The following is a 27,973-nucleotide window of genomic DNA, read 5'->3' as shown; positions in this document are numbered from 1 at the left end:
TCGTCCTATGCCACAGACAAAAATCTGAATTCTCTCTCTTTTCAAATGTGTTTTGCCTATATATCCTTTTGCAAACTGGCTTAGAACTGTTCCAGGGTTTCCTGACTGACTGCTAACTGCCTCTACTAATACAGAAGTAGAAAGTAGAGACATCATGTTCCTAGCCCAAGGGCTACGAGAAGGCAAAGTTGGCCTCAAGGCCAAGCATAAAAGAGGAAGGTTGGACTGTATCATGGTGGGTGGCAAAGAGCAGAAAACAGGCCTGGAACCATTGATATGATGCCAATATAGGGGGATCTTAAATCTTGCTATCAAGCTGAAAACATGCTTTTTGGAAGAGAACACCGTGGGTAGTGCCACCACTTTGCCACTTCTTCTTCACCTCTGTCATTTTAATAACCTGCAGTGGTGTTACAACTAATTATTTTTCAACCCATGCTCTGACTGATGCCTGGTATGCCTTCAGAAGGACTGAGCTTACCGAGAAGGTGTAGAGGTGCTGGGCTTCTCTGTCAACAGGCTGCAGCAGAGTGAGGTAGCGGGTGATGCCACTCTGGGTCACAGTGAAAAAGGTATTGTAATCATTCAGGAAGAGATGGAGCTGTGGGTCCTTGGTCTTTAAAAAGAAACAAAACCACCACATTCTATTATTAATTCTTACACATCATTAAGTTTCCAGTTACTCAATGCATGTGCTAAGTCTCATCAAAACCTAAATACCCAGAAAGCAGAATACAACGATTGATGAATCCATGAAACTGTAAAAAAAAAAAAAAAAAGAGAATAATTAAAAAAGACAAGAAAAAAAAGCCCTTAACAAAATGTTACACACTGATCTGAAAAATCTTATCTGCTTGATGAAAGAGGTGTTAAAAATCTTTAATGTATAAGGTAAGTAAACCCAACCATGAGCAAATAACTATCTTCTTGTTTGAGATGACTTGTTCCTTTAAATAGATTTTCAAGCCTAATATAACTAACTTAACAGCAGCGAGAAACCAGATCCAAGTATCTGTTTTCAATCATACAGGAAACAAAACAAAACCTATGTGGATTAATGAAGCAGTAACACAGGTGGGCTGGTGCAGTGAAAAAGGATAATGATACGTGTTGAAACATACCACTAGACAAATGCTATTCAGGGATTTTCTTTGTCTTGGACAGAAATCAAAACATACTGATGCAAGATCTCTAATTTCTCAGTTGATCAGATCAAAACCATACTAGAACAATTATGGTAAAATTTTCAGTTTGGAAGTAACGTTTATGGTAACAACAACAAAATAAAACCAAATGCATTGTACTTTGTCAGTCAAGGCTTCTCTAGGCAGCCTGCTGGGGGGACATATTATGCACTGAGAGATTATACATTGCCCCCACAACCGGGCAAGCACCAATAGAGGTAATGTAATGCTGCTGCAGCATGCAAGACCACAGACAACAAACCTATCGTTACATACCCTGAGCAGGCAGAAATACCTTTTGGTGCAAATGGGATCTCAGCTAAGACAAAAGAGGAAGAAAATTCCTGCCATAGACAGAACCAGAAATTATTATTCAAAGAGAACAGAGCAGATAATTAAAGTCCAGAACCTCAAGCCAGTTCTGTCCTGAGCTTGCCACCTGGCTAAGAAGCTGCAAAATGGACTTGCTATCCTGAGTCCTTACCCCTCAGTCACTGGATGCCAGCACAGAACAAACAAAGGGGTTTTTAGCACCGTATTTCCTGGTGTTTTGAAAAGCCCTACAAACTACCACACTTCATTTATCTTTTGAAGAAAAGCTGTTGGAGCTGGGCTTCAACTTGGAGAAAAGGCCCTAAGGAGACTTCAGTGTACACCTTCCAGTATTTAAAAATGACTTTACATATAGACAGATAATGACAGTGCAAGGGAGCATGGTTTTTTAAACTAAAGGGGGAGATTTAAGTTAGCTATTTGGGAGAAAATTTTCACTTAGAGGGTGGTGAGGCCCAGGCACTGCTGTCTAGAGAAGCTGTGGATACCTCATCTCTGAAGGCATCCAAAGGAAGGTCCCTGGGCAGCCTGATCCAGTGGGGGGTAGCTAGCCCATAATAGGGGGGTTGCAAATGGATGGGCATTAAGGTTCCTTAGAACCCAAGCCATTCACAGAATCACAGAATGGCCAGGGTTGGAAGGGACCTCAAGGATCATGAATCTCCAACCCCCCACCACACGCAGGAACACCAACCTTCACATTTAATACCATCCCAGGCTGTCCAGGGCCCCATCCAACCTGGCCTTGAACACTTCCAGAGATGGACAGGGCATCCACAGCCTCTCTGGGCAGCTGTTCCAGCACCTCACCACACATTCTGTGATTTTCTGTTATTGAAATGACAGAAGTGCAAATTGTGACCAGGACTAAGTATTTATGTTATAATCCTCCATCTCTTTAGAGATAATTTTGTGCTATTAACATGATTAGACTGCAAAGGTTATTTCACATTGCAATTAAATTTGAAAAAAAACAACAACATTATCTCTTATTGCCTTCTGTATTCCAATAAACATATCTATGCCCTTGTATGTTAATTTAATCCTAACTCAATACTTTACTCTCAGTTACTCTTCAGTTTATTTCTGTTATATGAGGTGATGCGAGATTATATGGGAAGAAAGAAAATGCTATTTGGAAAACACAAAAGGCTATGGGACGAGCTACGTAAAAATTGTATCAAACCGTCCCATATGACGTGGAGATGAGGCTATTACGAAGAACAAAACTTAACAGAAAATCCAGTGGCTGCACAAAGCATGACTTGACAAGTAGTTTTACCAGCTGTTTTTCACTGCAATGCTACAGAATGTGCCCTGTATAGAGTAAGATGCAATGGTTAGCTACATTTAACGCATTATCCAAAGAAGTAGCATTATATTATTCACTGAATGATTTCTCATTCTCATCTGATTCTCTGAATCTGAAATGCTTCTAGAAAGTTAACACCTGCCTTGTTATTATTGTCATTTTACAGGAATGAAAAAAGAAAACAGACTATAGGAAAGTTCACCAGTCCCTACAACCCAGCAGGCAAAGACACTCTAACTCTAACATGCACTAAAAGTCATAATAGACAACTATGAGGACAGACTGGGACAATGGAAGGAGAAAGAAATTTATTTTTAGCAATCCAAAATACTCTGAAGCACCTATTTTTGGAAGGCTAAGATTTTAGTATTCAAACGTAAAACCATCTCAGTTACTGAATGCTACTTGAAAGAAATATCAAAGTGTTCCAAATCAATGGTTTTCTACTGCCCAAAGCTTTGCTATAACTAAGCCAACTTTCAGTAAAATTAAAATGCATTTTACACCTAGCAATGCAAATGGTAATCTCTTTCTTTCCATGCAAAATTATGGAAGGTAACTGCCAATAACTGTTCACTTTGTAGACAGGATAAAGTCAGTCAAAAGTTTAATTTCCAAATGCTCTGGCTGGTTGTTTGCGTTCTTGCTTGTCATATCATTAATACACCGTACTTTTTCCTCTAATTTGTTATTGAGAAAAAACAATGGATAATAGATAATTCTATACACTCCAAAAGTCATCTATCCTATTCCTTAGCTATTTTTGTCTTAAAATTTTTTATCCCAGTGTCTACATTAAATCAAATTTAATGCAATAAGTACCTGTTTTTACCATTCCTATGCGTGTTGGGCATACAAAACAATTTATTTTCTTAATATTTGCAGTGCTTTGCCTTTACATTTTTAACACGCTTCATGCTGAAAGAAAGTCTGCATGACTGTGCACACATCACCTGGCAGATACTATGAATGAACACAATTATGGGAAACAACTCATTCATGCTGCCTACAAAATTTCTCATGCTTTAGTTTCTTAAACTATTACTTCAGGTGGCCTTGGATTGACCACTGATACCTAACCAAACTCCTGATAGATGTAAACTGGTTTGTATCTAATAAATTGTTTAGCGCATGATTTTAAGCAGAAAACTATCAGAATCCACGTGACTGAGTAAACATGTGACCTGCAAGGACTATTTCAAGCACACAGTGCAAACCAAAGATGGTTTACGTGCTTTAGACCTCTCAGTAGACTGTATGGGAACTGCTGAGTCATGGCCTGAACCTCTGATTGATCACCTGAGGTGAGCAACAAGTCAGCCAGAGGAGCACAGGTGAAGGCAATTCACCTGTGCTGCCGGAAGGGGTGGGGCCAGGTTCCATCTCTCCTAGACCTATTTAAGAGCTGGCTACCAGTAAGGAAGGATCTCTTCTGGAGATTGGCTCTGCTGGAGTTTTGTGAGTGAGCCCAGGATAGTGGTGAGCCTTCTATTTATCCTCTTTTTGTTATCATAATCTGCTTTGTCAAACTCTCTTGCTTATTTCATAATTATAACACCTTAATATTCATTGATTATACAGTAGACACTTCTTAAAGGAAAAAGAAAAAAAATACTTTCTGTAATAGTGAAGATGTGTATAAAATATATATAATTATATAAAGAGCATAAGACAATTCTAACATAGGCATGGCACAACTCTTCTGAATCGCACAGGTCTACATCCCAGATGAACTTGATCTGGTGTGTTTAAAGGCTCTTTGCAAACTTCAGGACAGGAGTGATATTCTCAGTCTCACAGAAACACTGACGGGGCAGAGAATAATGAAGGACAGGGGAAAACACCTAAACCGCACAATTCCAACCAAAAATCATTTTGCAAACATAATACCCCTACCTATGGGAATGGCACCTGATACGAGCTACAAAGCAAAAACACCTATGCAAAATGAATGCAAGTAAAGAAACATAAACCTACCAGTGATGAACGTTGTATAAAAACAGTACACTTTGGAGAAAAAAAGGTTATAGACAAAAATACGAGATGCAAAAAGTGCTCCCATGCACTACTGACAAACAAAGCCTGGGTTTAAGTTCATTCTGCTTGAATTTTTCACAGAAACAAACTAAAGTTTGAAAACTTGTGCTGATGTTTATGTTACCTTTCTCATTTTCTTTTCCACTCATCGGAGCTTACGACTCCTAGAAGAAGCAGTTTTCTACACTTTACTAAGATCAAAGCAAAATTGCATGATATTGTCCAGAATGAATGAACAGACAACATGTTTCAACATTCCAAAGGACTCAGCTGAAAGAATATATTTGGCTGTTAATTTCTCCAGGGAGCCAGAACAAGCCCCAGCTCCACTGAGTATTTCATGATTTGGGCATTTTTCCTGCTTCATTTCATTATGTTCACTTTTCAGATTTATGGAAAGACAGTCCAAAATCCAGGAGTGATTTGTGCATCAGAAAGGAAAAAAGGAGTTTGCTTTGGTTGCTAAATACTGGCTGTGCCAAGACTAACCACTACCTAATCCCTTCAGTGCTATGAAGAAACACAAAAATGCCAATCTTGGAGGAAAATAGGCAAGGAGTTCTGCAGGGCCTGATGAGCCTGCTTCTCCAGGTTCACAGTAGCTTGGATTGAGCAGAAAAGGTAGACACAGTGTCTCAGTGCTTCTCCTACACCTTCAACTTTACTATTAAGATATTATGAGACTAAAGCGCACTCTGAACATGAGCTGACAGTGTGCCCAGGTGGCCCAGAAGGCCAATGGCATCCTGGCTTGCATCAGAAACAGTGTTGCAAGCAGGAGCAGAGAGGTGATTGTTCCCCTATATTCAGCACTGGTGAGGCCACACCTTGAGTACTGTGTCCAGTTTTGGGCCCCTCACTGCAAGAAAGATATTAAGGCCCTGGAACGTGTTCAAAGGAGGGCAACAAAGCTGGTGAGGGGTCTGGAACACAGGCCATATGAGGAGAGGCTGAAGGAGCTGGGAATGTTCAGCCTGGAGAAGAGGAGGCTCAGGGGGGACCTCATTGCTCTCTATAACTTCCTGAAGGGAGGTTGTAGTGAGCTGGGGGTCGGCCTCTTCTCTTGTGTCATTAGTGATAGGACCAGAGGGAATGGCTTCAAGCTACGGCAGGGGAGATTCAGGCTGGACATGAGGAAGTATTACTTTTCAGAAAGGGTGGTCAGGCACTGGAATGGACTGCCCAGGGAGGTGGTGGAGTCACCGAGCCTGGGGGTGTTCAAGGAAAGGCTGGATGTTGTGTTGAGGGACATGGTTTAGTGGGAGCTGTTGGTAATAGGTGAACGCTTGGACTGGATGATCTTTTAGGTCTTTTCCAACCTTGGTGATTCTATGATTCTATGATCTCATAAGTTTTCATGATCATAGAATCACTGAAGTGGGAAAAGACCTCCAAGCTCATCCAGCCCAACCGGTCATCTATCATCAGTGTTCCCCACTAACCTATGTCTCTCAGCACCACATCTAAACGTTTCTTGGACACCTCCAGGGACAGGAACTCCACCACCTCCCTGGGCAGCCCATTCCGGCACCATCACAGAATTGTAGGGGTTGGAAGGGACCTCCAAAGATCATCAAGTCCAACCCCCCTGCCAAAGCGGGTTCCCTACACCAGGTCGCACAGGCATCCAGGCAGGTCTTGAACATCTCCAGAGGAGACTCCACAACCCCTCTGGGGAGCCTGTTCCAGTGCTCTGTCACCTCACCGAAAGAAGTTCTTGAGCACATTGGTGCGGAACTTCCTATGCTGCAGTTTCCAGCCGTTTCCCCTTGTCCTGTCTCCACTCACCACTGGAAAGAGACTGGCCTCACCACTATGGCCCCCACACCTCAGATATTTATAGACCTGGATCAGGTCCCCTCTCAGTCCTCTTTTCTCAAGGCTGAACAGACCCAGTTCACTCAGCCTTTCTTAATAGGAGAGATGCTCCAGGCCCTTCACCATCTTTGTGGCCCTTCACCATCTTTGTGGCCCTCCACTGGACTCTTTCCAAGAGATCCCTGTCTTTTTTGTACTGGGGAGCCCAGAACGGGACACAGTACTCCAGATGAGGCCTCACCAGGGCAGAGTAGAAGGGGAGGATCACCTCCCTTGACCTGCTGGACACGCTCTTTTTAATGCACCCCAGAATGCCATTGGCCTTTTCGTCCACAAGGGCACACTGCTGGCTCATGGCCAACCTGCTGTCCACCAAGATGCCCAGGTCCCTGTCTGCAGAGCTCCTCTCCAGCAGCTCATCCCCCAGCCTGTATTGGTGCATGCCATTATTCCTCCCTAAGTGTAAGACTCTACACTTGCTTTTGTTGAACCTCATCCGGTTTCGTACTTTCGTAGAAGAAATTTTTCCTAACATTCTACCTGAATTTCCCCTGGTGAAACTTGAGGCTGACGACTTCAGCTGTACAGCTTTTCAGGCAAACAGAACCCATGGAGTAGAACAATAAGTAAAAATCCTGAGTAAGCAACAGAGATAAAAGCCAACCTGAAAAAATTTTGTCAGGGTACATTATGAATTTTTTTGTTTTTCCTATTTAACTACTTTTATTTCTTCAAAGTAAGGTCATTAAATGATACTTAATTGTACAACTTAAAACCAGCAACAGCAAAGAAACGTCCACCATTTATGCCATCTCCGCTTAGGAGGATATTATGCCAGAAGACTAACAAGAGAACCAAAGTTGATGCTGAGCAATACTTTATTTCCAAATTCTTTCAGGATTCAAAAAGGAAAGAAAAACTGTCTTTATAAATCCTAAAGAAAGAAAAGCAATATTCCTTTCTCTTTTGGTAGTGTTAATGGTGATATTAAGGGACTGTTACATTCACGAAGACTATTTTCTGAATTAATATTTTGTAATGTGACTGTTAGAATGTCACAGAAGTGCCATACAGGGACAGCAGTAGTTTGAAAACGCACCTCTAGGGAAAATAATGGCTGCAAAACAAGTTCAAACAACAACAGTGTAAGTAAGATACAAGCAATCAGGCAAAAATCAGATCAAAATGCTTTGGTATTTAAGATGTCTCAGTATTTCTGGCTTATGGTAGGAATCAACTGTTCCTCCTTATCTGCATATGTTCATGAAAATCCATAACCTTTTAAGTTATATTTCAAATTTGTCCATTCACTCATCAGAAATCCATATTTACTAAGTGCACTCACTTATTCTTTGTTTTGCCCTTTTGGTTTGGGATGGAGGCACCTTCATGTAAAACAATCTTTCCTTTACGTTTTCCTTTACGTGTTCTCTAAAAGCATGAATGCTGAGCAACTACCAACCTAGTCTGACTTCAACTTCACGGACATGAAGGATAAGGCAAGAACATGATCTGATGAGGAACGGAGGAACTCCCCTGCCTCGGGATCTGCAGAAGCATCTGGGTTACTACACAGATGCTTTATGAATGCATACTGGCACACGTTAATGCCTCTGAACATAAGCTGGTACACTTTATAAACATGCCACTGTTTTGAGTTCTAATGAGCAATGCACAAATTACCTTGCTCCTCGAGTTTATTCATCATGACACTGTGTGTGGTATCAGTGAACAGCCTGGCAGTCAAGCAGCAGTAATAAATGTGAATGCTGATTAGTTTATTTTGACTTTGAAATTAAATCCTGTCTTTTAACATGGTTTTATTTTTTTGTGCGCTTCTATGAGATTCTACAAGATTCAGCACACAAGGCAGTTTCTGTACAGTGTTTTTCCTCAACCTTTTAAAAGGAAGTATCAGAAATTAGTATTCTCCTGAGGATGCAAAAGAGTGAGGAAGCAAGTGTCTTGAGAAGCCTTTTGTAAACATCAGTCAGACCATTCAGTTTATAATTCCTATCTCACCTTCAGTTTACTTTGGTCTTAAGGTACTCATGTAGCTTAATTTAATTTATGCCATTTAAACAGACTACTTTAATTATATCAGCATTTGACAGTGCTGTTCTAGTTAAAGGCCCATTTGAAATGTCACATCTATGAATTAATTTTTGGAAGGTTTATAGCAGGACCACATTATAATTCCTAGGAGATTTACATTTAGAAGCTGAGTTGTATTTGCCTAAGATATACAGTTATGATGACCACTTTCTTCATACATATAATCTGAGGGCAGGGAGTTACTTCAGTAAGAAATACTATCTTGGCTGATTTGTCAATTAGAAGACCAAATACACTATCTTTGGTCCGTGCCACTACTGGAAAATAACTTGCACCAGCATGTAGATGACTTATGTCAACTTCTCATCAGAAATCCCTATTTTCTAAGAGCATCAATTTACAGTACGGGCTGCTGAGACAGAGCAACTCTTCACTCCTCTTGCCATGTTTGGGAACTGAGCCCTGCCTCTGAAAGCTATCCTTCCTTATGGGAAGTGACCCAGTGGGTACAGAGCCATCCTAGCAGCAGGGAGAAGGGCAGACCACGAGGGTCACTGGGCAGGCTTTTGCATCCATCCTGCCCTGGCACATGGCATCAAATCTCAGCAGGGCCAGAGATTTTCATTATTTTGTCTTCACTTCTGGAGCGGACCGGGGCTGGAATCAAAATTACCATTTTTGCATAGTGCTGGTCAATCCTGACTTGAGTATAGGAACAATGCAAAGCAAAAATAGATGTCCCTGCTGCAGGGTGAGCAGCATGCAGCCTGGCACAAGGATACTCCCTGCCCAGTCCTGCTCCCAAATGGAGTCAAGACACCAGAGCAGCGCAATCCCAATGCCTGAAACTGTAGCTGGGCAGAAGAAGAGAAGCCCACGATAGAAGCAGATAGCAGTAGGGTTTTGGGAACTGCATGCCCGCTACTTAGTGGTGGAAGACTACTCCTACGATTCTGTTGAGAAGCACGGATCAGACTACCCAACCACCCAGCCCACTGGGATCAATGCTTTGCAGACAATTTATTTTTCTTTCTTATCTTCTGTTCTTTAAGGAATTATGGCGATTTGCCTTAGTTTAGAGAAGTTTATTGTTTATTATTCATCTTTCAATATTAAGACTACGTTTCAGAACTTGCATCAAATCAGGCTTTCTTTTAATCTGATTTATTCCTTTTTTTTTTTCTTCTTTTTTTTTTCTTTTCAAACAAATACAGGAAATTTGAGGGAAATTCACCACAAAGCAGTACTGGTTAACTGTGATTCAGGCTGCAATTCTGACACCTTTCCAGACAATTTCACTGCTATGGAGAAGCACAGACGCTTGAATGCTTCAGCAAGAGACCTTGCTCCCTTTTAAATTTCATTTGAATTTCAAGTTTCATTTGAAATATTTTAATAGATTAATGGACTTGCAATGAATCAACACAAAAGAGCAGAAGCAAGCTTCTATTATGCAATACCTTTTGCAAATTGTCCCAGTTGTCCATCACACAGCAGGAGGCTGCATTAGCATTTGGTGCCACATCATTTAATAGCCCAGAAAGACCTGGTAGTTATTCATCACACAAAACTGAAATATTAACCTTTTTCAATAATATACAAATATCAGAAGCTGGGATACTTTTGGCTGTACTGCATTTTGAATCATGTAAATGAATGTTTGTCCTTAACTTATGGGTATTAGGAAAGGTTCTTCACCAGAGTGTGGTGAGCACGGAACAAGCAGGAGATGCAGAGCCCTGTGGTCAAACCCACTTGCAATATAGATGATTTTGAGCTATTAAATGCTGAGTTTTCAGTCTCACGTATAATGCAGCATATAGCAACAACAGCAAAGAACCTTATGTGATCAAACCTGCCTTTGACATCTTGTGGTCGGAAATTTACAACCACCAGGGAAAGTGCAAGTTGAAAAGAGCACTGATAACTACTAATCTGAAAAAGCTCTGGAGGTTAATGAAGATGAAAGTCCTTCGTCCATTCCCTTGGAAGGTGCAAGAGTATCTTCTAGGAAACAGGAGAGAGTCTGAAATATTTCAAGCACAACTGATGCAGTCCCTCCTCACCAGCCATGCCACAGGACTTCATTTACCCCTGCAGACCCTGTACACACAGTAGGATTTTCCTAGGCAACCACAGATGTAAAAGCCATAAGGACACATAGCTCTCAGGTGCTTGACCAGCAGTGGACTCACAGATATGGAAACACCAGCAGCACACCACATAGTAATAGCCAGATTTATGTACTATTTTCACCTGTCCACCTCTCAACCCAGCAGCAAGGCAACCCAGGTAGAAGTGGTTCTCAACCAGCTCTCCAGCTTGCAAAAATCCCTATTCTGGGTTTAGAATCATAGAATCATAGAATCACCAAGGTTGGAAAAGACCTAAAAGATCATCCAGTCCAAGCGTTCACCTATTACCAACAGCTCCCACTAAACCATGTCCCTCAACACAACATCCAGCCTTTCCTTGAACACCCCCAGGCTCGGTGACTCCACCACCTCCCTGGGCAGTCCATTCCAGTGCCTGACCACCCTTTCTGAAAAGTAATACTTCCTCATGTCCAGCCTGAATCTCCCCTGCCGTAGCTTGAAGCCATTCCCCCTGGTCCTATCACTAATGACACGAGAGAAGAGGCCGACCCCCAGCTCACTACAACCTCCCTTCAGGAAGTTATAGAGAGCAATGAGGTCTCCCCTGAGCCTCCTCTTCTCCAGGCTGAACATTCCCAGCTCCTTCAGCCTCTCCTCATATGGCCTGTGTTCCAGACCCCTCACCAGCTTTGTTGCCCTCCTTTGAACACGTTCCAGGGCCTCAATATCTTTCTTGCAGTGAGGGGCCCAAAACTGGACACAGTACTCGAGGTGTGGCCTCACCAGTGCTGAATATAGGGGAACAATCACCTCTCTGCTCCTGCTTGCAACACTGTTTCTGATGCAAGCCAGGATGCCATTGGCCTTCTTGGCCACCTGGGCACACTGTTGGCTCATGTTGAGCATCAACCAACACCCCCAGGTCCATTTCCTCTACGCAGTCCTCCAACCACACTGCCCCAAGCCTGTAGCGTCGCCTGGGGTTGTTGTGGCCGAAGTGCAGGACCCGGCATTTGGCCTTGTTGAAACTCATCCCATTGGCTTCAGCCCAGCTCTCCAGCCTGTCCAGATCCCTCTGTAGGGCCTCGCTACCCCCAGGCAGATCCACACTTCCAGCCAATTTGGTGTCATCTGCGAATTTACTGAGGGTGCACTCGATGCCCTCAACGAGGTCATCAATAAAGATATTGAAGAGGACAGGCCCCAGCACCGACCCCTGGGGAACTCCGCTCACGACCGGTCGCCAGCTGGATTTGACTCCATTCACCACCACTCTCTGTGCCTGGCCCTCCAGCCAGCTCCTTACCCAGCCAAGAGTGTATCCATCCAAGCCTCTGGCTGCCAGCTTCTGCAGGAGAATGCTGTGGGAGACAGTGTCAAAGGCTTTGCTGAAATCTAGCTAGACCACATCAACAGCCTTTCCCTCATCCACCAGATGGGTCACTAGATCATAGAAGGAGATCAGGTTGGTCAAACAGGACCTGCCCTTCATGAACCCATGCTGGCTAGGCCTGATCCCCCGGTCATCCCGCACATGCCACATGATCTCCCTCAAGACAATCTGCTCCATAACCTTCCCTGGCACCGAGGTCAGGCTAACAGGCCTGTAGTTCCCCGGATCCTCCTTACAACCTTTCTTGTAAATGGGAGTCACGCTGGCAAGCCTCCAGTCTTCTGGGACCTCACCAGTCAACAAGGAGCGCTGACAGATGATGGAAAGCAGCTCGGCTATCACCTCCGCCAGTTCCCTCAGAACAGTTTAGAATATGTCCATTCAGCATACCAACCTGTCAGTCTCACAGACAGACCTACTCGGTTTCAGTCTTTCACTCTTCAAGTGATTAATCTTCTACATTTTTGTGAGGTCAGTGTATGTTAACAAAAGCATGTTATAAAGATGCTCTAAAATTCCAGATTTCTGCAGTCAACAGCCCTTTGTGGAAATAACCAGAACTGTCTCCACACCCCTTTGTGGAAATAACCAGAACTGTCTCCACACCAAAGCAAATCTGAACCAAAGGGTTTTACTAGTATTTTCATGGAGCTATAGATAAGACAAAACACTGGTATTTTAGGCAAAAGATAGCTAAAAACATCCCAATAATTTTTAATGCACATATGAATCACAGCCCTGAGAGAAGTTACCTTATTAGTAGCTCCAAAAGGACTTAGCCATGGGCACTAATTCTTATGAATTTTTTGTTGTTGTTGCATTCAGGAAAACTGAGCTTCACACATTATACAAGTACAAACTACATTGTGTCCTATGAATATAAACATGCACCTCTTACTTGCACCTTACTTATTCCTAATTGAAGCAATCTACAAGCTCTTGTTACTTTGGTCCAACAACAGAGCCCCCTGATTTTAACAAAAGCAATGCTGAAGAAGAGTATTTCACATATAGCAACAGCAGTCATTAGCAATGCCTGCTGTTGGCTGCCAACGCACTTGTTCCTTAACTTTCATACCGCCCCTAAGAATCACAGCATCCTTTGAGTTGGAAGGAACCCTAAAAGGTCATGTAGTCCAACTCTCTGTCAATGAACAGGGACATCTGCAGCTAGATTAGGTTGCAGAAAGCCTGGTTCAGCCTGACCTTGAATACCTCCAAGGATGGGGCATTCACCACATCTCTGGGCAATCTGTGCTTCACCAAGATTATTGTAATAGACTTTTTCCTTATATCCAGCCTAAATCTCCCTCCCCAAGAACACTTCCCCTTGTTCTGCCTCCACAGACCATGCTAAAAAGTCTGTCCTCCCTTTCCTGTAGCTCCCCTTTAAATATTGAAAGGCTGCTCTCAGGTCACCTCTCAACTTTCTCCAGGCTGCACAGCCCCAGCTCTCTCCACCTATCCTTATAGGAGAGGTATTCCATTCGTTGGATCATTTTTGTTGCCCTCCTCTGGTTGTACTCCAACAGGTTCACATCTCTCCTGCACTGAGGACTCCACATCTGGACTCAGCACTCCAGGTGAGGCCTCACCAGCACAGAGTAAAGGGACAGTATCACCTCCTTTGACCTGCTGGCCATGCTGCTTTGGATGCAGCCCAGGATATGGTTGGCTTTCTGGGCTGCGAAGGCACATTGCTGACGCATGTTCAGCTTTGCATCCACTGGTACCCCCAGGTCCTTTTTGGCAAGACTGTGCTCCATCCTCACATTCCCTAACTTGTACTAATAGTGGGGGTTGGCATGACCCAAGTGCAAGACCTTGCACTTGGATTTGTCGAACCACATGAGACTCTCCTGGGCCCATTGCTTGAGCCTGTCTAGGTCTCTCTGAACACAAAGCTGAACACACAGCTTGGTGTAATCAGCAAACAGTTTATTTATCAAGTTGCAGGCATTGGTGTAGAAACACTGCAGCTGGGTAGTTGGTCATGTCACCTTCTTGGAAAGTAACTCCTTAGTTCCTTTGAAGTATTTAGCTTTAGCCTCTCTTTTGTCTTCATCATAACATGCAGCTCGTTGAGGGCCTCCATTAGCACCTTATCCCTCTAACTTAGCTCTGTCGCCTGTCGTCTTGTCATGTGCAGGCTCACCACCACTCCCTTCTCCCTTCAAACCTAGTTCAAGCCCTATCAGCGACTTCAGACAAATCCTGGGTCAGAATTCTTTTTCCCCTATGACCAAGGTGGATCCCATCAGCTGCCATTGGGCCATGCGCTGAATCAACTGGTTGAAAAAGCCAAAATTTGTCCGGTGGCATTAGCCTCTTCACTATGTATTTATCAGATGAGTCCCCCTGGTCTTCTCAGTATCCCTCCTTGGCACTGAAGGGATAGAGGGGAACATCACCTGTTCTCTCGTTCTCCCTACTGCTAAACTATAAAAATCTCTAGAAACCGTAAGCCTACAGCTCAGCTTCCCTTAGGTATCCACAGATAACAACAGAACAGTGTATGGGAACTGCTGAGTTACGGCCTGAACCTCTGATTGATCACCTGAGGCGAGCCATGAGTCAGCCAGAGGAGCACAGGTGAAGGCAATTCACCTGTGCTGCTGGAAGGGGTGGAGCCTGGCTCCTAGACCTATTTAAGAGCTGGCTACCAGAGGGGAAGGATCTCTTCTGGAGATCACCCCTCTTGGTGTCTTCTGGTGAGCTCAGCCGAAGGGTAAGCTCTTCCACTAATTCTCTTTTGTGATCGTTGTTTACTTTGCCTAATTCTCTTGATTATATTGTAATCATAACACCTTGATATCTATTGATTATACAATTATATTGTAATTATAACATCTTGACTATACAAACAGAAACAAAACAAAAAAGTAAAGATGACTGCTGGAGAGACAACGGTGAATAGGGCAAAAGGAAACACCAACAAATAAAAGATATGATAGCATCAACGTTTGGACCAGAAGAAAAGACGGTCATACAGACTTTGCATGATTACTATCTGGTTTACAACTCTTTTGGACATGTTCAATTTTAACCATGAAAGATGATAGTATCAAAACCTGAGCTGAGGAAAGAACAAAATGAGCACTTAGCCTCCTTTTTTCTTGTTCCCCATCTTATGAATTGTGCATGGAATTAATAATTCCTTCCATTTTGAGTTTCTCTTTCTCATTTCCTCATACACTGTGGAAGATCTACCCTTCTCATGAAATGCATTTCTTCTCCAATTTGCGCTATGCACCCATTTTTAACAGAAGGCAGTTAAGCATAGCTAGGCAAAAAAAAAGAAAGTTAGCTTCCCAGTTCATGATCACTTTTAAACCCATTTGAACTCAATGAAAAGAAATCCACGTAATAGTAAATAGAAGTTTTTTTTTAAAAAAACTGTTAAGCTTTCAATAAAAACATGAAAAAAAAATCCAGGAAACACTAGCATGAGAATATTTAAGTTTCTACTTAAGACTAGAAGCTTCTTATAGAGCGACATACCTCCTCAACATCGTTGTCCAACACTGTGATTTGCAATGGAGAGGTCAGATTCCGGCTATCTGAGATGGTTGTTCCCACTGGGGAGGATTCAAGGATAAAGCCCTCGTATGTAGATTTTGTAAAGTAAGGTTTCTGATTGTTCTCATCAAGGACTTCAATATGCAAATTGGCAAAGGCAGGAAGAGGATGGCCGTTGTCTTGTTCAGCCTAAAAAATAACAGAAAGCTCATCTGTCAAAGGGTCTCACAGACAGTGAAGTAAAATTATGAACAATTACTAACCAGTGTTGGCTTGCTTTTATTCATTACAATCCAGTTGCACATCACATAGATCACTGTGTTATGAGATCTTGCAACGGGAAATAAAGAAATGCCAATGACAAATTACATAGGCTGTAAGAGCGATAATAGTTTCAGTTACAGTAACCTCTACAGTCAAAATAAAACTCAGAAGCTATACAATACACACATGGAATCTTTCCTCACAGTATTAAGAGTTTGGGAAAATCCAGAAAGGAAGAAAGAAAATTGGAAACTGCTGACTCTGTACGACATAATTTGCACCTACAACATCAGCAAGAGAGTTAAACCAGAATGTAATAACAGTAGCTGTGGATATAGAGTTCTTGCTATGGATTTCTGGGTATGACAGTTTCTTTTCCTCACACACCCATCTTTATAATGGTAAGAGGAATTTTAATTTTATCTTTGTGTATTTAAAATGTCAAGCAAGATCACTCCTTTCTATTACTACTTGTCACCTTCCAACAGCCATGCCTCCCCTCTTGAGTATGAGTCACTGGTAGTTTCACTTGATCTACTGTTATTTTCAAACTTCCTACATACAGAAGCACTATTTTCTCCTTCCAGCATGCAAATCCACTATGTTTGGATGGATTTACTCTTTTTTTCCAGTGACTACCTATGATCAATTAAGGCAAATACAAGCATGGAAGGCAGAAGACAGGTAATTTGTTCTTCAATTTATAAAAGGCAAACCAATTTTAATTACAGTACTGCTCACAACTCTGCAAAAAGACAACAGCAGAGTACTGTCAGTTTCACACTCCTACAGCTTTATTTTCAACATCTGTAGGTAAGCAGAACCCAACATTGCAATAGTAGTACTATATCTTTCTGCAGGCATGGGAAGTCTGTAGTATAACAAAATGTTGAAGAGTTAAATATTTCTGAAGAGACAGAGCAGTCCCTAATCCATTATTAACTATACTTACAGTTTGCAGAGATTTTATTTTCATTCTGGTATTTTGCCTGTTACAGGTAATTCCTTGTTTTTTTTAAATCCTCATTTCTTAAGTCCAACACCTTAGGAGCCTCCTTCTGGAAACCCACAATTTTTATTCCAGCAACAATTTACTTTTTCTTTCCTCTTTAAACTGTTCTGTTTCTTACATTTTCTTTGGTCAAAAAAATGTTAATTCGATACAGAGCTCTGCTTTGTTAACAGAGGAATTACAGTTGAAATAGTATGAATAACAGAAAAAAAAATACGGTTTATGATGAACACTGCAATTTGAAGTAAAAAAAAAAAAGTGTAAATATCAAAATTTTGCTCAATAATTAATAAGAAACTCATTCAGAAGACTCAGCAAGAATGTATTTTCCACTTGGCAGAGACGAGTAACAATGAGACTGTCAGAGATTTAAAGCAACTCCCAACCTGCTTCTACATGGTTATTTTCTTACTGCCAAGGTGAGATCTGGCAAGTGGGTCATGCATAACCAGGCACTGCCATCTGAAATTAATGAATCTTTTCTGATGGGGTTATGTTTGGCTAAAGAAAGAAAACCCTATCGAAGAAATTGCAAGTTCTGCTGATTACTTCACTAGTAGATCAAAATTTCAGTAATCAGGTGCAGGAGGTGACATACTGTTCTTCGTATGTGTTTCAGATGATCCAAGCAGAGGTGACCACTGTGATGTCAGAAGAGCTATGTTATTCCCCAAAAGAACATGCTTCACTGACAAAATGACTCACCCTTCAAACCAACCAAAGGTGGATATTCTATGAACAAGTGGGCTCGCATTTCTGCAATGAAGATGGCTTAGATTGATGATATACAATCGTAAGGAGGCATTAATAGAGAAAAAAAGAACAAGTGTGCTATGAAGCCCTGTCGATACTAATCCATACTGAAATGAAGACTTAAGACTCTCACAGTCAGTAAACCTATCTCTAAGATAACAGCAGGTACCTTCACGCTAACATCAAGATTCACAGAATTAAGACTCAGACAACTTCTGCTTTAGATAGGTGAATAGAAAAAGAAAAAAAAAAGGGCAAAGTAATGCAAAAAGTATTAAATTACTCATTTGTTACATATTATATATTTATTACCTATTGTGTATGTTTTATACTGAAACATCATCAACTTTACTTATTCAAAGCACTGGACAAAGCAGTTCACTGAAAGAGGAAATGAAAGCAATGCAATAGACTTCACCATTAAACAACACCAATATAAACAACAGGCTGCCACAGACACCAATGGAGACCAACAAGAGGGGTACTGCCTGGCTGGCACCCCACCTATCTGTACACCCTGTCAGCTGGGTCAGCTTTTTGGTGGGGGGTACAAGCATCTCAGTGAGAACCACAAACACGTAATTCTGCTGACATAATTGCCCTTAAGCCTTGATCTCATCTCCTTTTCATTAAAATGCTCTGAACTGCCACTGGTTATACCCTAGCATTTTGCACAGCACAGCAAAAGAAGGAAAAGCCTCTGGGAAACACGTCAGAGCCCACTGGAAAAGCTATAATTTGCAAAAAAGTGGGCAGGCCATTCTCTGTTTAGCACAAGAACAAGGGAAGAGCCCTGGAACTTCAGACATTCAAACTTAAACTTGACTTTCCAGCTGTGAAGAAGACGGAAACATTATAAAGCATTTAAACCAATATAATTGAAAAAGAGCAGTCAGCACAGGAAAAGGAAGGTCAGGTCTGAAAAGCTTAATTTTAATTTGTATGTTTAAAGCGCATGACTGAATTGGGAAATAAAGGTGAACGTTGGGACGTAATTTATCTAGATTTAGGGTAAGGATTGTATATCACACACTGGATTAACATACAAGGTCAGAAAGTACGGCATAAGGAACGAGCTACTGAAATGGATTAAAAATTGGCTTAAGGACAAGCAGAACCAAATATCTTTGGAACACAGAAGAAATTTGACTTTACTCTGTCAGTGAAGCTTGTCATGTGGCAGTGAAATGATATTGGCACATAATGTGTCTAGACAGCACATTTTAAAAATCCCAAAATACACATTTTTATTTCACGTGTCAAGGGTAACAGGCTTCAATGACAGAATGCAATGCTTTAAGTGAACAGTAATACTTCTAGCTGACCATCTTTTCAGTAAATAAAACTTTCTTCCTCTCCGAACTTAAAAAAAAATGCCAGAAAATGCCAACTACAAAATTGTAAGTGATAGATGGATGAAATTTGAAACAGCAACCATTAAAGAAAACCTGTTTACAGCAGAGAGAAAGCGCAGCTATTTCTGCTAATGAAACACATTACAGAGTTTGCCATTTATGGATTTTAATATTTCTGTTGCTCTGTGCATAACAACGTAGAATTTGTGGTCAATTTTAACTCACAGTCACTGGTCTTGTCTGCAATTAAATGCTCTGAATACAAGCAAACACACTTACCACGCTGAACTGCTACTAAAAGGCTATTTTCAGTATGCAAGTGTTAACTTTGGGGAAAGCCTGGTTTCTCAATTATGATATTAGCGTCATGGAAAGGTCTTAAGAAGCATTTTCCTGCCTCTATGCTATTCACAAAAAACTAACCCTGCACTCAGCTTTTCATTTCCACAACTCTTGTCAGTGTATTTCATACAAGACATAAAGAGTCCACCTCAAAGAGAACAGAAATTTCCAGATTACTTGGACATGGTACACTTCTGCTACAGCAATAAGTCAGCAGAAGTAATTGAATACTGAGTTCACGTAAGAGATGAACTTTTGAAAAGCCAATTTAAAACACAGTTATTGTACTTAATACCTACAGGAGATGCACAGCAGTTCAGCCAAACTAATGACTCTGTAGATTTCATCGTTGTCAGGAAGTGCACTGACCAACTCTTTAATGAAAAACCATTTCTTCCATTCTTTTTCTAATCTGTCGCTGAGAGCACAAAAACATTCTCATTTGTTCAGCTCGGGATCTATTTTGAGGCAGAGCAATCACCCTGTTTCCCATTATAGCTGATACATCTCTAATGTTGTGTGAGAATGGCAGAAGAGAATATCTTCAGCTGCATTCCAAAGAGAGAGACAAAAGCAAAGCAGTTCCAGAACAAGAGCAACACATTTTTGGAAGATCCTAGTGGTCACGTGGGCTATATTTTATATTCCGCTTTGCACTGAAGAGGAACTTGAGAGAAAACAGCCGAAGTCACTATTTACGAAGACAAACATTTTAACATACAGGTTACTTTCTAGTGACCTCTTCAATAACAGAGACTATGAAGGTTTTTTTGCTTCTGGTTTTTAAAGCTGTCATCTGTTGCAGCCCTCACATGTAGTTCGGACTGCTGAATCTTCATAGTCGTGTATGATTAAGCTACAATCACACTGATTAAACAGTACATGGGAGGCTTTATGCTTTCTGCCAAAATTCCTATTTGCCACCATTGTATGATGCAGGAGAACAAAGAAGTATAAGAATACAACCTCTTACGTGCAGGAAATTAGATTTTTCAAGATAGATTTTTCAAGACAGAATTGCCCAGGTTGGAAAAGACCTTAAAGATCACCAAGTCACACCTTAACCTAACCTTACTACCTAACTCTAACAACCCTCCACTAAATCACATCCTTGAGCACCACATCCAAATGGTTTTTAAACACACTCAGGGATACACTGGAAGAGAGGTACAGCGACAGCTACTTTGAGCAAAGTGATGACTGAAAGTCAGCAAATAAATGGTGCCAAGAGATCAATATAGGACGAGAAGAATTGGAGGCTGATATTAGAAAAACTACCAAACACTGCAATCAGATGTTTAAGCAATAAATAAATAAATAAATAAATGTCCGTTCAGGACTTTTTAGTGAGGCTCAAGGGATTGTTGTCTCTCTGTCTGCTACCACTGTGTTTTCTTCTGATGTTTTTTCAAATTCTTAATAAAAGAACATTAGAAGAACAACAAAACTCGATCAAATCAATAAACCACGCAGTGCAACATCACAGCTGCAAGCAGCAGCCAAAGAAGCCAAGAGAGAAATGTAAGCAGCTCCTGTTTCTAAACAGGAAGTTCTCTGAGTTTCTCTGAGGGCTGTTCTTCCACAAACCTGCCTGGGCTCCCTTTAAGCCCATGCCAACCTTCAGCCCCGCACCGCTGCCTGTCAAAGCACTCTGCAGACAAACTGCATCAGATGAACAACCTCCTTCTGTTTTCAACTTGCAACCTGCTTGTGTCATTTGACAACTTTTCCCTCTTGCATCGCAGAAATGAGCTACTGAATCCTGTTCACTCTCAGAATTACATTATATTTCATGCCTTTCTACCGTGTTCCTTCCCTCCAATTTGAAACGCCTTTAATTCTGGCCTATCCTTTCAGTGACAGAGACCAGAGCTGCACGCTGCAGTCAAGACAGTCCGCACATCCTTGGCCTATAGATAACTGCAGTGATTCTCCCTTGTTCTGTTCTCCCTTTTTCCTAATAATTTCTAATAGCCAATTTGGTTTTTCTTGACAGCCACAGATCACCGAGCCAACCTTCACTTTCAGTTATCAGTTACAGAGCCAATATCTCATTCCCAAGCCAGGGGGGATTCTATCACTTTGTGCATAACGATCATTTCTGACTTGTTTCACCCTATTTTTAGCTATGCAGAATTTTATCACTCATTTTATCATCTGTTTAGTTCTTCTCACACGAAGTCCACAGAAGTATCTTGGCAGGCTGAAGAAAGGAACAGATGGGAATGTCATCATATCAAAAAAAAAAAGGGAAATGCCAAGTTCTGCACATGGGGAGGAACACCTCAAGTACTTGTTAATAGACAGCCAGCTGGAAAACAGCTTTACAGAGGGGGGACCCCCTGGGTGAACTGAACAACACGCCCTCAGAAAAGCCATGCTGCATTAAGAGAAGTGCTGCCAGCAGGCTGCATGCTGCTTAGCATTGGTGAGGCATCTGGAGGTCACTTCTGTGCAAAAACTAACACACAGATTCCTGCACTTAAGCACAAGAAGAGACCCAAATATTGGGCCAGGTTGCCCTGAGGTTGGAGCATCTCCAGCCTGGCAAGTATTGAGCCTCATTCACATTGCAGGGGAGCTGAAATGGTCAGTCTCCAGAAATGCCTGCCAATCTTTACATTTCTGATGTTGTGTAGTAGCTGAAATTCACAATAAACATTGTTATTTACCCTTAGACATCATTCCCAATGTTCTTAAGAAGGGTTCTAAGCCCAGAGTTGTCCTCGGCGACTTAGCCTTTGAAACTGCTCAGTGCCTTGCCCTCTGTACCTCCTAGAGTGAGAAGCATCCTCTAAACATCTCTCTCTGCTTTCAATTCCACTCTGAAAACAAATCTTTGTTTAATGAGTACATTAAACAAAACACGGCATACATGCACACCCTGCCTTAATAGTGCCCACGTCCACTAGAGATCACTGGCGAACACCCAGCCCTTCTCATACAATGCATTGACCTGCTACAGCCTCCACACACAATTAAGATGGAATTTGGTCTGGCTGATAGTGGGGCTCATCTCTACACGCATACCCCAAGCAAGTACAACTTCCTTATATAAACTTCCTGTCCCCAGTTACAGCCCATACAAATGCCACTGCCAACCAGGCAGGCAGAAAAGAAAGCCTTCTAAAACTTGGAAATCACACTCCACTCAGTGATTCAAGCCTGGCGAGCACACAGAAGAAATATAACTTGCAAAGTTCAACATCACCGCTTGCAGAATAGGACCCAAGCCAATTTCCTTGTAATGTTGGAATTTCTAAGTCTGTTCAGCTCTGACATCTTGCACTGACCTTCTGCTACTGCCGAAACAACAAGCAAACACAATCTCACTACAGAATTGTTTCTATGACATTATCTGCAATGGGGTTAATGACAGTCTGACTGAAATGCAATCTGGGGAAAATGGATTTTTGAGGCAGGTATGCAAGATTTGGAAAACATTCGGTAGAGATATTCTTGAAGACAATCTGCACAGCTGCAACACAGTGTAGAAGAGTACTTCTGCTACTGACTATGTTGAGAAGGCACAAAAAAACCCCCCATGCGACTGACATGAAGCCATTCCTTTTCATAAGAGCCTGTTCCCTAAGAACAATAAAATCTTCACAACCCAGAAAAAGCTTTGTTAAAAAGTTAAGCTACAAATGTTAATTGAGGCTTGGAACTTACTCCCCACTTCCCTTTAAAAAAAATGGGCTATAATTCTCTGGGTATGATCTTGCAACCAGCTCCTTGTCTGGCAAACAAGACACCCATCAAATCCAAATCTTTTCAATGCAAACAGAAGGATGTTGTGGGAGCACTGTGTCAAAGGTCTTGCTGAAGTTCAGAGAGATGACATCAGTGGCTACTCCCTTGTTCACTGATGCAGTTAGGCCATGGTACACGGTTTATTTTTTGCTCTGCAAGTAGTCATGACGTTTTCAGTGAATCACCGAAAACTCATGGTGATCTGGCAGTCCTTGTAATCTCACCACTTATCTTCATCCAGCTCCCAAAGCCATACAAGTCCCCAGGAATAAATGACCGCTCACCATGAATGCATGTATCAAAATATGACCTCATACAGGTGTGAGTATTCCTCTGTGTGTAGCATTTCTTTTTATTAGTATTTCATGAATTGTGTAAGCACACCTAGTCTTCAGCCACCCACTCATTTCACAAGTCAATTTTAATATCCTGCCAGGTTAGATTTTTGTCTGATTGATAAATAACTGATGTTCAAATAGGAAAGGAACAAAGTACATCAACTTGGCTAGTTTTCCTGTTTGTTCCCTGATGTACACATGTAAAAATCAACAACATAAGTCAACCCTCCCAACTCCTGCTTTTCCAAGCTCGTGACAACATGCATGTAGTTTCACCTCTATAGCACAACGGTCATGTTCTTTCCAGAAAGATGATCATTCTTTCCAGAAAGATGATCATTCTTTCCAAGCAGCTATATATCCCCTTCTAAAAGCAAATGCAAAGTTAAAAGCAGAAGTGAGGTTAACTCTACTTTGGAATAAACTTATTACATATCTTCCTGTTACAATTTTTTGTCTTCCAGGAGAAAGAGCAGCTGTAATGACAATGCTGAGGAAATGTACTTTTAATTGGTTTGTTATTTTATTGAGGATCTCAGCAGATGCTTAAAGCAAGGCTGCATTCACAGGCTTACACATTTGGAGTTAAGGAGGTCTCACATACAGTATGCTTTTTGTTGCAGTATTAGTGGCACTGGAAAGCCCTTTCAGGTTCAAAACACTAAATCCACCTATTTCTTATGACAGCCTTACAGTTGCCATATGGAAATGCAAATGGGAAAGACAAAGAGTGCATATTTAGAAAAAGTCCCCACTGCTCTGCAAGGAACAGAAGCAACAGGAATTTCCATGGAATAGCCAGAAAGTTTTCTACCTTACTATAAAACACCTGGAGATAGCTAGAAGGATGAAAACCAGTCGTTCTTATTAAGAAATCCAGCTTTCTCACTTGTCTCCCTATTTTAGAATTAAACATTTACCAGCCATCCAGTTTTAATGTTAAAAAAAAAAAAAATCAGCACACCAGTTTCCTATCCATCTTGCCTCATGTATTCTACAATGTATTGACTCAACTGCCTGTTTCTTTTTGCTTTTTTTCCTTTTTATTTTGGAAGCCAAAAAAAGCCCCAACAAAAACCACAACTGATCTCCTGATATCAGAGGGAATATTTTAAGAATTACATTTAGCAAGTTGTGCAAAACCAGTGTATTCTATGCTTAAAGAGAAGCCTAACTCGTGTATATTTACTGAGTCTTCTACACCTGCGCTTACTCATCCATCGCAGTGACAGTAGAACTGTGCAGCAGAAAGTAAGGGCAAAAATGGATTACAGAAGGTTCAAACTGCAAATTATTTCACTCTAAGCATACGCAAAGCTTTGTGCTTGGATGCACAAATGCAATAATCAAGAATTAAAAAGTTATTCAAAATGCCTCTATTGCTTCTCTTCTGCCACTCTATAATCACATGTTCCTCTGAATATACAGGAAGTACATTAAAGAATTTATTATCATCTTCCCAGAAAAACTGCTCTTTTGTGCTTAAGAAATGCTCTGAGACAAGGAAAGAAACAATTCCTACAAGATGCAGATGTACCACATTGCAGTCAGGAAACTCCACTCTTCGTTCTACATAAAATACAATGAAAAAGCAGGGGTTTGCTTGAGTATTTATAAATCAATACTGCAGTCTTCACTCTCTTATTTGCTCCTCTTTACCAACAAACACAGCAAAACCTACACAATTTTCTGCATCCTTAGACAACAGCTTTAAGGATAATCCAAGACTGTCTCCGAAAGAACCAAACGTAACTCTGCTCTGCTGCAATTAGAAGACATCTTTACTGAACTGATTTTTAGAGTCCCAGCAGAAAACTTTGTATCTTTGCTTTAACAGAAATTAATTCTGCATTTAACAAGTTTAGCAATTAAATATTAATATCATCACCCCGATTCTTTTTCTCTTGTCAAATTAGCAAAGAAAGCATCTAATACTGAAATTATTCTACACTTCCAAAACTTGCAGTAACCAGACGAAGATTTGTTCTGAGTTGTTCTGTAAGGACACACTCTTCACACTGCTTTCATTTGGGTCAGTCAAGAGCTGCACTGTCACTGAATCAGACTATAAAAACTAGGAGAGTGGTATATACAAAAAAGAGAGGAGCCCAACTTCTCACATCCCATCAACATATGGAGGTACTCCTATGTTCAGTACAGAGACAATTATCTGTATCTATGAGATTCTCTAGCATGGGATGTGAACTGGAGAATACATGAAATATAAAATGAATGCATTCTCAAGATTACTGATTTAATAAAGAAGCAACATACAAGTGGTACTTACTTGGCTCGTATGGCATCAACATAACATTAAATGCAACAAATCTAACATAACTCAATCTCTTTTCAAAAATGCCTCATAGCCTTCTCCTCTGTGATGGTGTCCACTGACGATAATTTTTAAAAAATCCAAGAAAGAAAAGCAGGACCCTCTTCCATTTTCTCACTTCCGTTTTTGTCACTAGGCAGTTCTCAAAAGCATATGGAACTAAAAATGTAGTCAAAATTACCTTAATAACCAAGTCAAACTTCTGGTGCAAATCCCTGTTTATTGGCTTCAGGAGAGTGAGTTCAGCTGTTGTGAGGTTCATATGGAAATAGTGTGGATAATCCTCGGGAGTACCTGCCAAAAAACAACACGGGGACTTGAGCAAATCTGAAAGATACAGTTAAACAATATATCTTACTCATTAGTCATCAAAGAAACAAAATCCAATCTTGTTTTATAGGAGTAAAACACCTCATAATTTGTACATGTGGTTTTACAGTCCTACAAGCAGTATGCCTTTAATCGTATCGCCATTTCTTTACTCCCTGTAGTTGTGAAGGTTCTTGCCAACTGTGAATGCCCCAGCAGTTAATAACAGCAGGACCACAACTACACCCTCAGTCAATGACGCTTCTGCTACTAAGGCTCCAGGAGATATGTACACATGCAGTCAGCTGAAGAGGAACATACAGAGAAATGATTCTGCACTGCAAATCTTCCATCTGCCACACTCCTCAAACCCACCTTTGCTAAACATGATGGATGTTACCACTAAGCCCAAGACAGCCATTCAACTATTTGAGGACAGATGAGATGATGATTTCAGTCACAAGTTTCTCAAAGAAAACACAGCAAAATTTAGCAACCATGGAGTATTAATTGCCAGAGGTGGATGAAGTCAGACATGGTTCAGCAACAGTCTCTTGACTACCTGATAGTAAAGCCTATAGCACATTTTTCCTAAAAGATTAAGGTCTGTTCTGTTCTTGCTTGTCTATCGGCAAACTTCAGCCACCTACCGTAGTCATGTGCAATGTCCCATTTCATTTGGGTTCCAAAAGCCACAGTGTAGTGCAGATGTCTCAGTAAGTCCCCTAAGCTCACGGGTCACTGTATCTTAAAGCAGCCCCAAGAGCAAGACAAATACTGTCACACCATACCCACAGCACTGTGTAACAGGCTGTAACATTCAACATGAAAAAGACCACTTCAATGATAAATGATGCTGTTATTGTTCACTTTTGAAGTAGAATGATTAGAAACTGCTTTTAGAAAGACTGTAGCTTTCCCAGGAGACAGATTACTGCCCAGATTCATGGGCAATAATTTAATTTGCACATCATGATATGATATCCATTTGCTTTATCGTGTGTGGGTATATTTATCATAGAATCACATATAGGGAGACATCACAGAATCCTACACACATATCTCATAGAACTGTATATATACACAGGCACACACGTCCCACAAATATTCAGTGAATTCTGTGTATATATCAATACCAGACTGGAGAGTAGTAGCAGGAACAACAATAGGGCCACCACCTCCACATTTAATCCTAGACCAGGCCTGGCCTGGAACACCTCCAGGGATGAGGCATCCACAAGCTCTCTGGGCAGATAATTTTTCTTTAACACCACCAATGTAAGTGCAGGGTTTCTAGGTCCAGGTCCTTTTTTACACTCCTTTCAATTTCAACTCCTAATTAACAAAACAGATTTTTTAGGAACATGGGACACAGATAACAAATTACCGTAACCTTAGGAGGCTGCATTTCATATGAGTTGATACTGATGCTGAAAATTGAAGAATGAAGGAGTAAATCCAAAAAGCCACTAAGAAAGAAGAAAGTAAGTTTCCTAAAAAGACAACCAATAAACAAGGGAGGATGGAGATGACTTTAAGAAACACTAAATGATGTACAGTACAGAAAGTGAAGCTAATATTGTAAAAGGATAACAGGAAATAATCTAGGAGAAAAAAACCCACAACACTTAAAGGAGAAAAAGAGAGCAAGGAGGATGATCAGAAAATAACAGATTCAAGCATAATACAGCTGGAATATCTAAATCCTAACCAATGATGCCTGCTCAATTGCTGCCTAGCACAGGAAGACTCCAAAGAACAGAAAGCC

At 41.1% G+C, this 27,973-nt stretch overlaps 1 protein-coding gene and 2 long non-coding RNA genes across 7 annotated transcripts in view; 2 read left to right on the top strand and 1 right to left on the bottom strand.

The window, feature by feature from the left end:
- PCDH15 (protocadherin related 15) overlaps positions 1-27,973 on the bottom strand; it is a 669,788-nt gene that overhangs the window by 160,250 nt on the left and 481,565 nt on the right. For all 5 annotated transcript variants that reach the window (XM_052677550.1, XM_052677554.1, XM_052677555.1 and 2 more), the window contains 3 exons: positions 26,078-26,190; positions 15,730-15,936; positions 482-616 (listed from right to left, as the gene is read on the bottom strand). In XM_052677550.1, coding sequence (XP_052533510.1) covers positions 482-616; positions 15,730-15,936; positions 26,078-26,190 — 455 coding nt within the window. The remainder of the gene's footprint in view (positions 1-481; positions 617-15,729; positions 15,937-26,077; positions 26,191-27,973) is intronic.
- On the top strand, positions 4,214-8,484 carry LOC128077955 (uncharacterized). The gene is made up of 2 exons (XR_008205230.1): positions 4,214-4,308; positions 8,123-8,484. It is a non-coding gene; the product is annotated as an uncharacterized LOC128077955 (long non-coding RNA).
- On the top strand, positions 14,744-15,075 carry LOC128077951 (uncharacterized). The gene is made up of 2 exons (XR_008205225.1): positions 14,744-14,837; positions 14,871-15,075. It is a non-coding gene; the product is annotated as an uncharacterized LOC128077951 (long non-coding RNA).

The sequence above is a fragment of the Tympanuchus pallidicinctus genome, unplaced genomic scaffold (genome assembly GCF_026119805.1).
Source record: "Tympanuchus pallidicinctus isolate F22 unplaced genomic scaffold, pur_lepc_1.0 scaffold16, whole genome shotgun sequence".
Lineage (NCBI taxonomy): Eukaryota > Metazoa > Chordata > Aves > Galliformes > Phasianidae > Tympanuchus > Tympanuchus pallidicinctus.
This window is presented reverse-complemented; position numbering and strand designations above follow the sequence as displayed.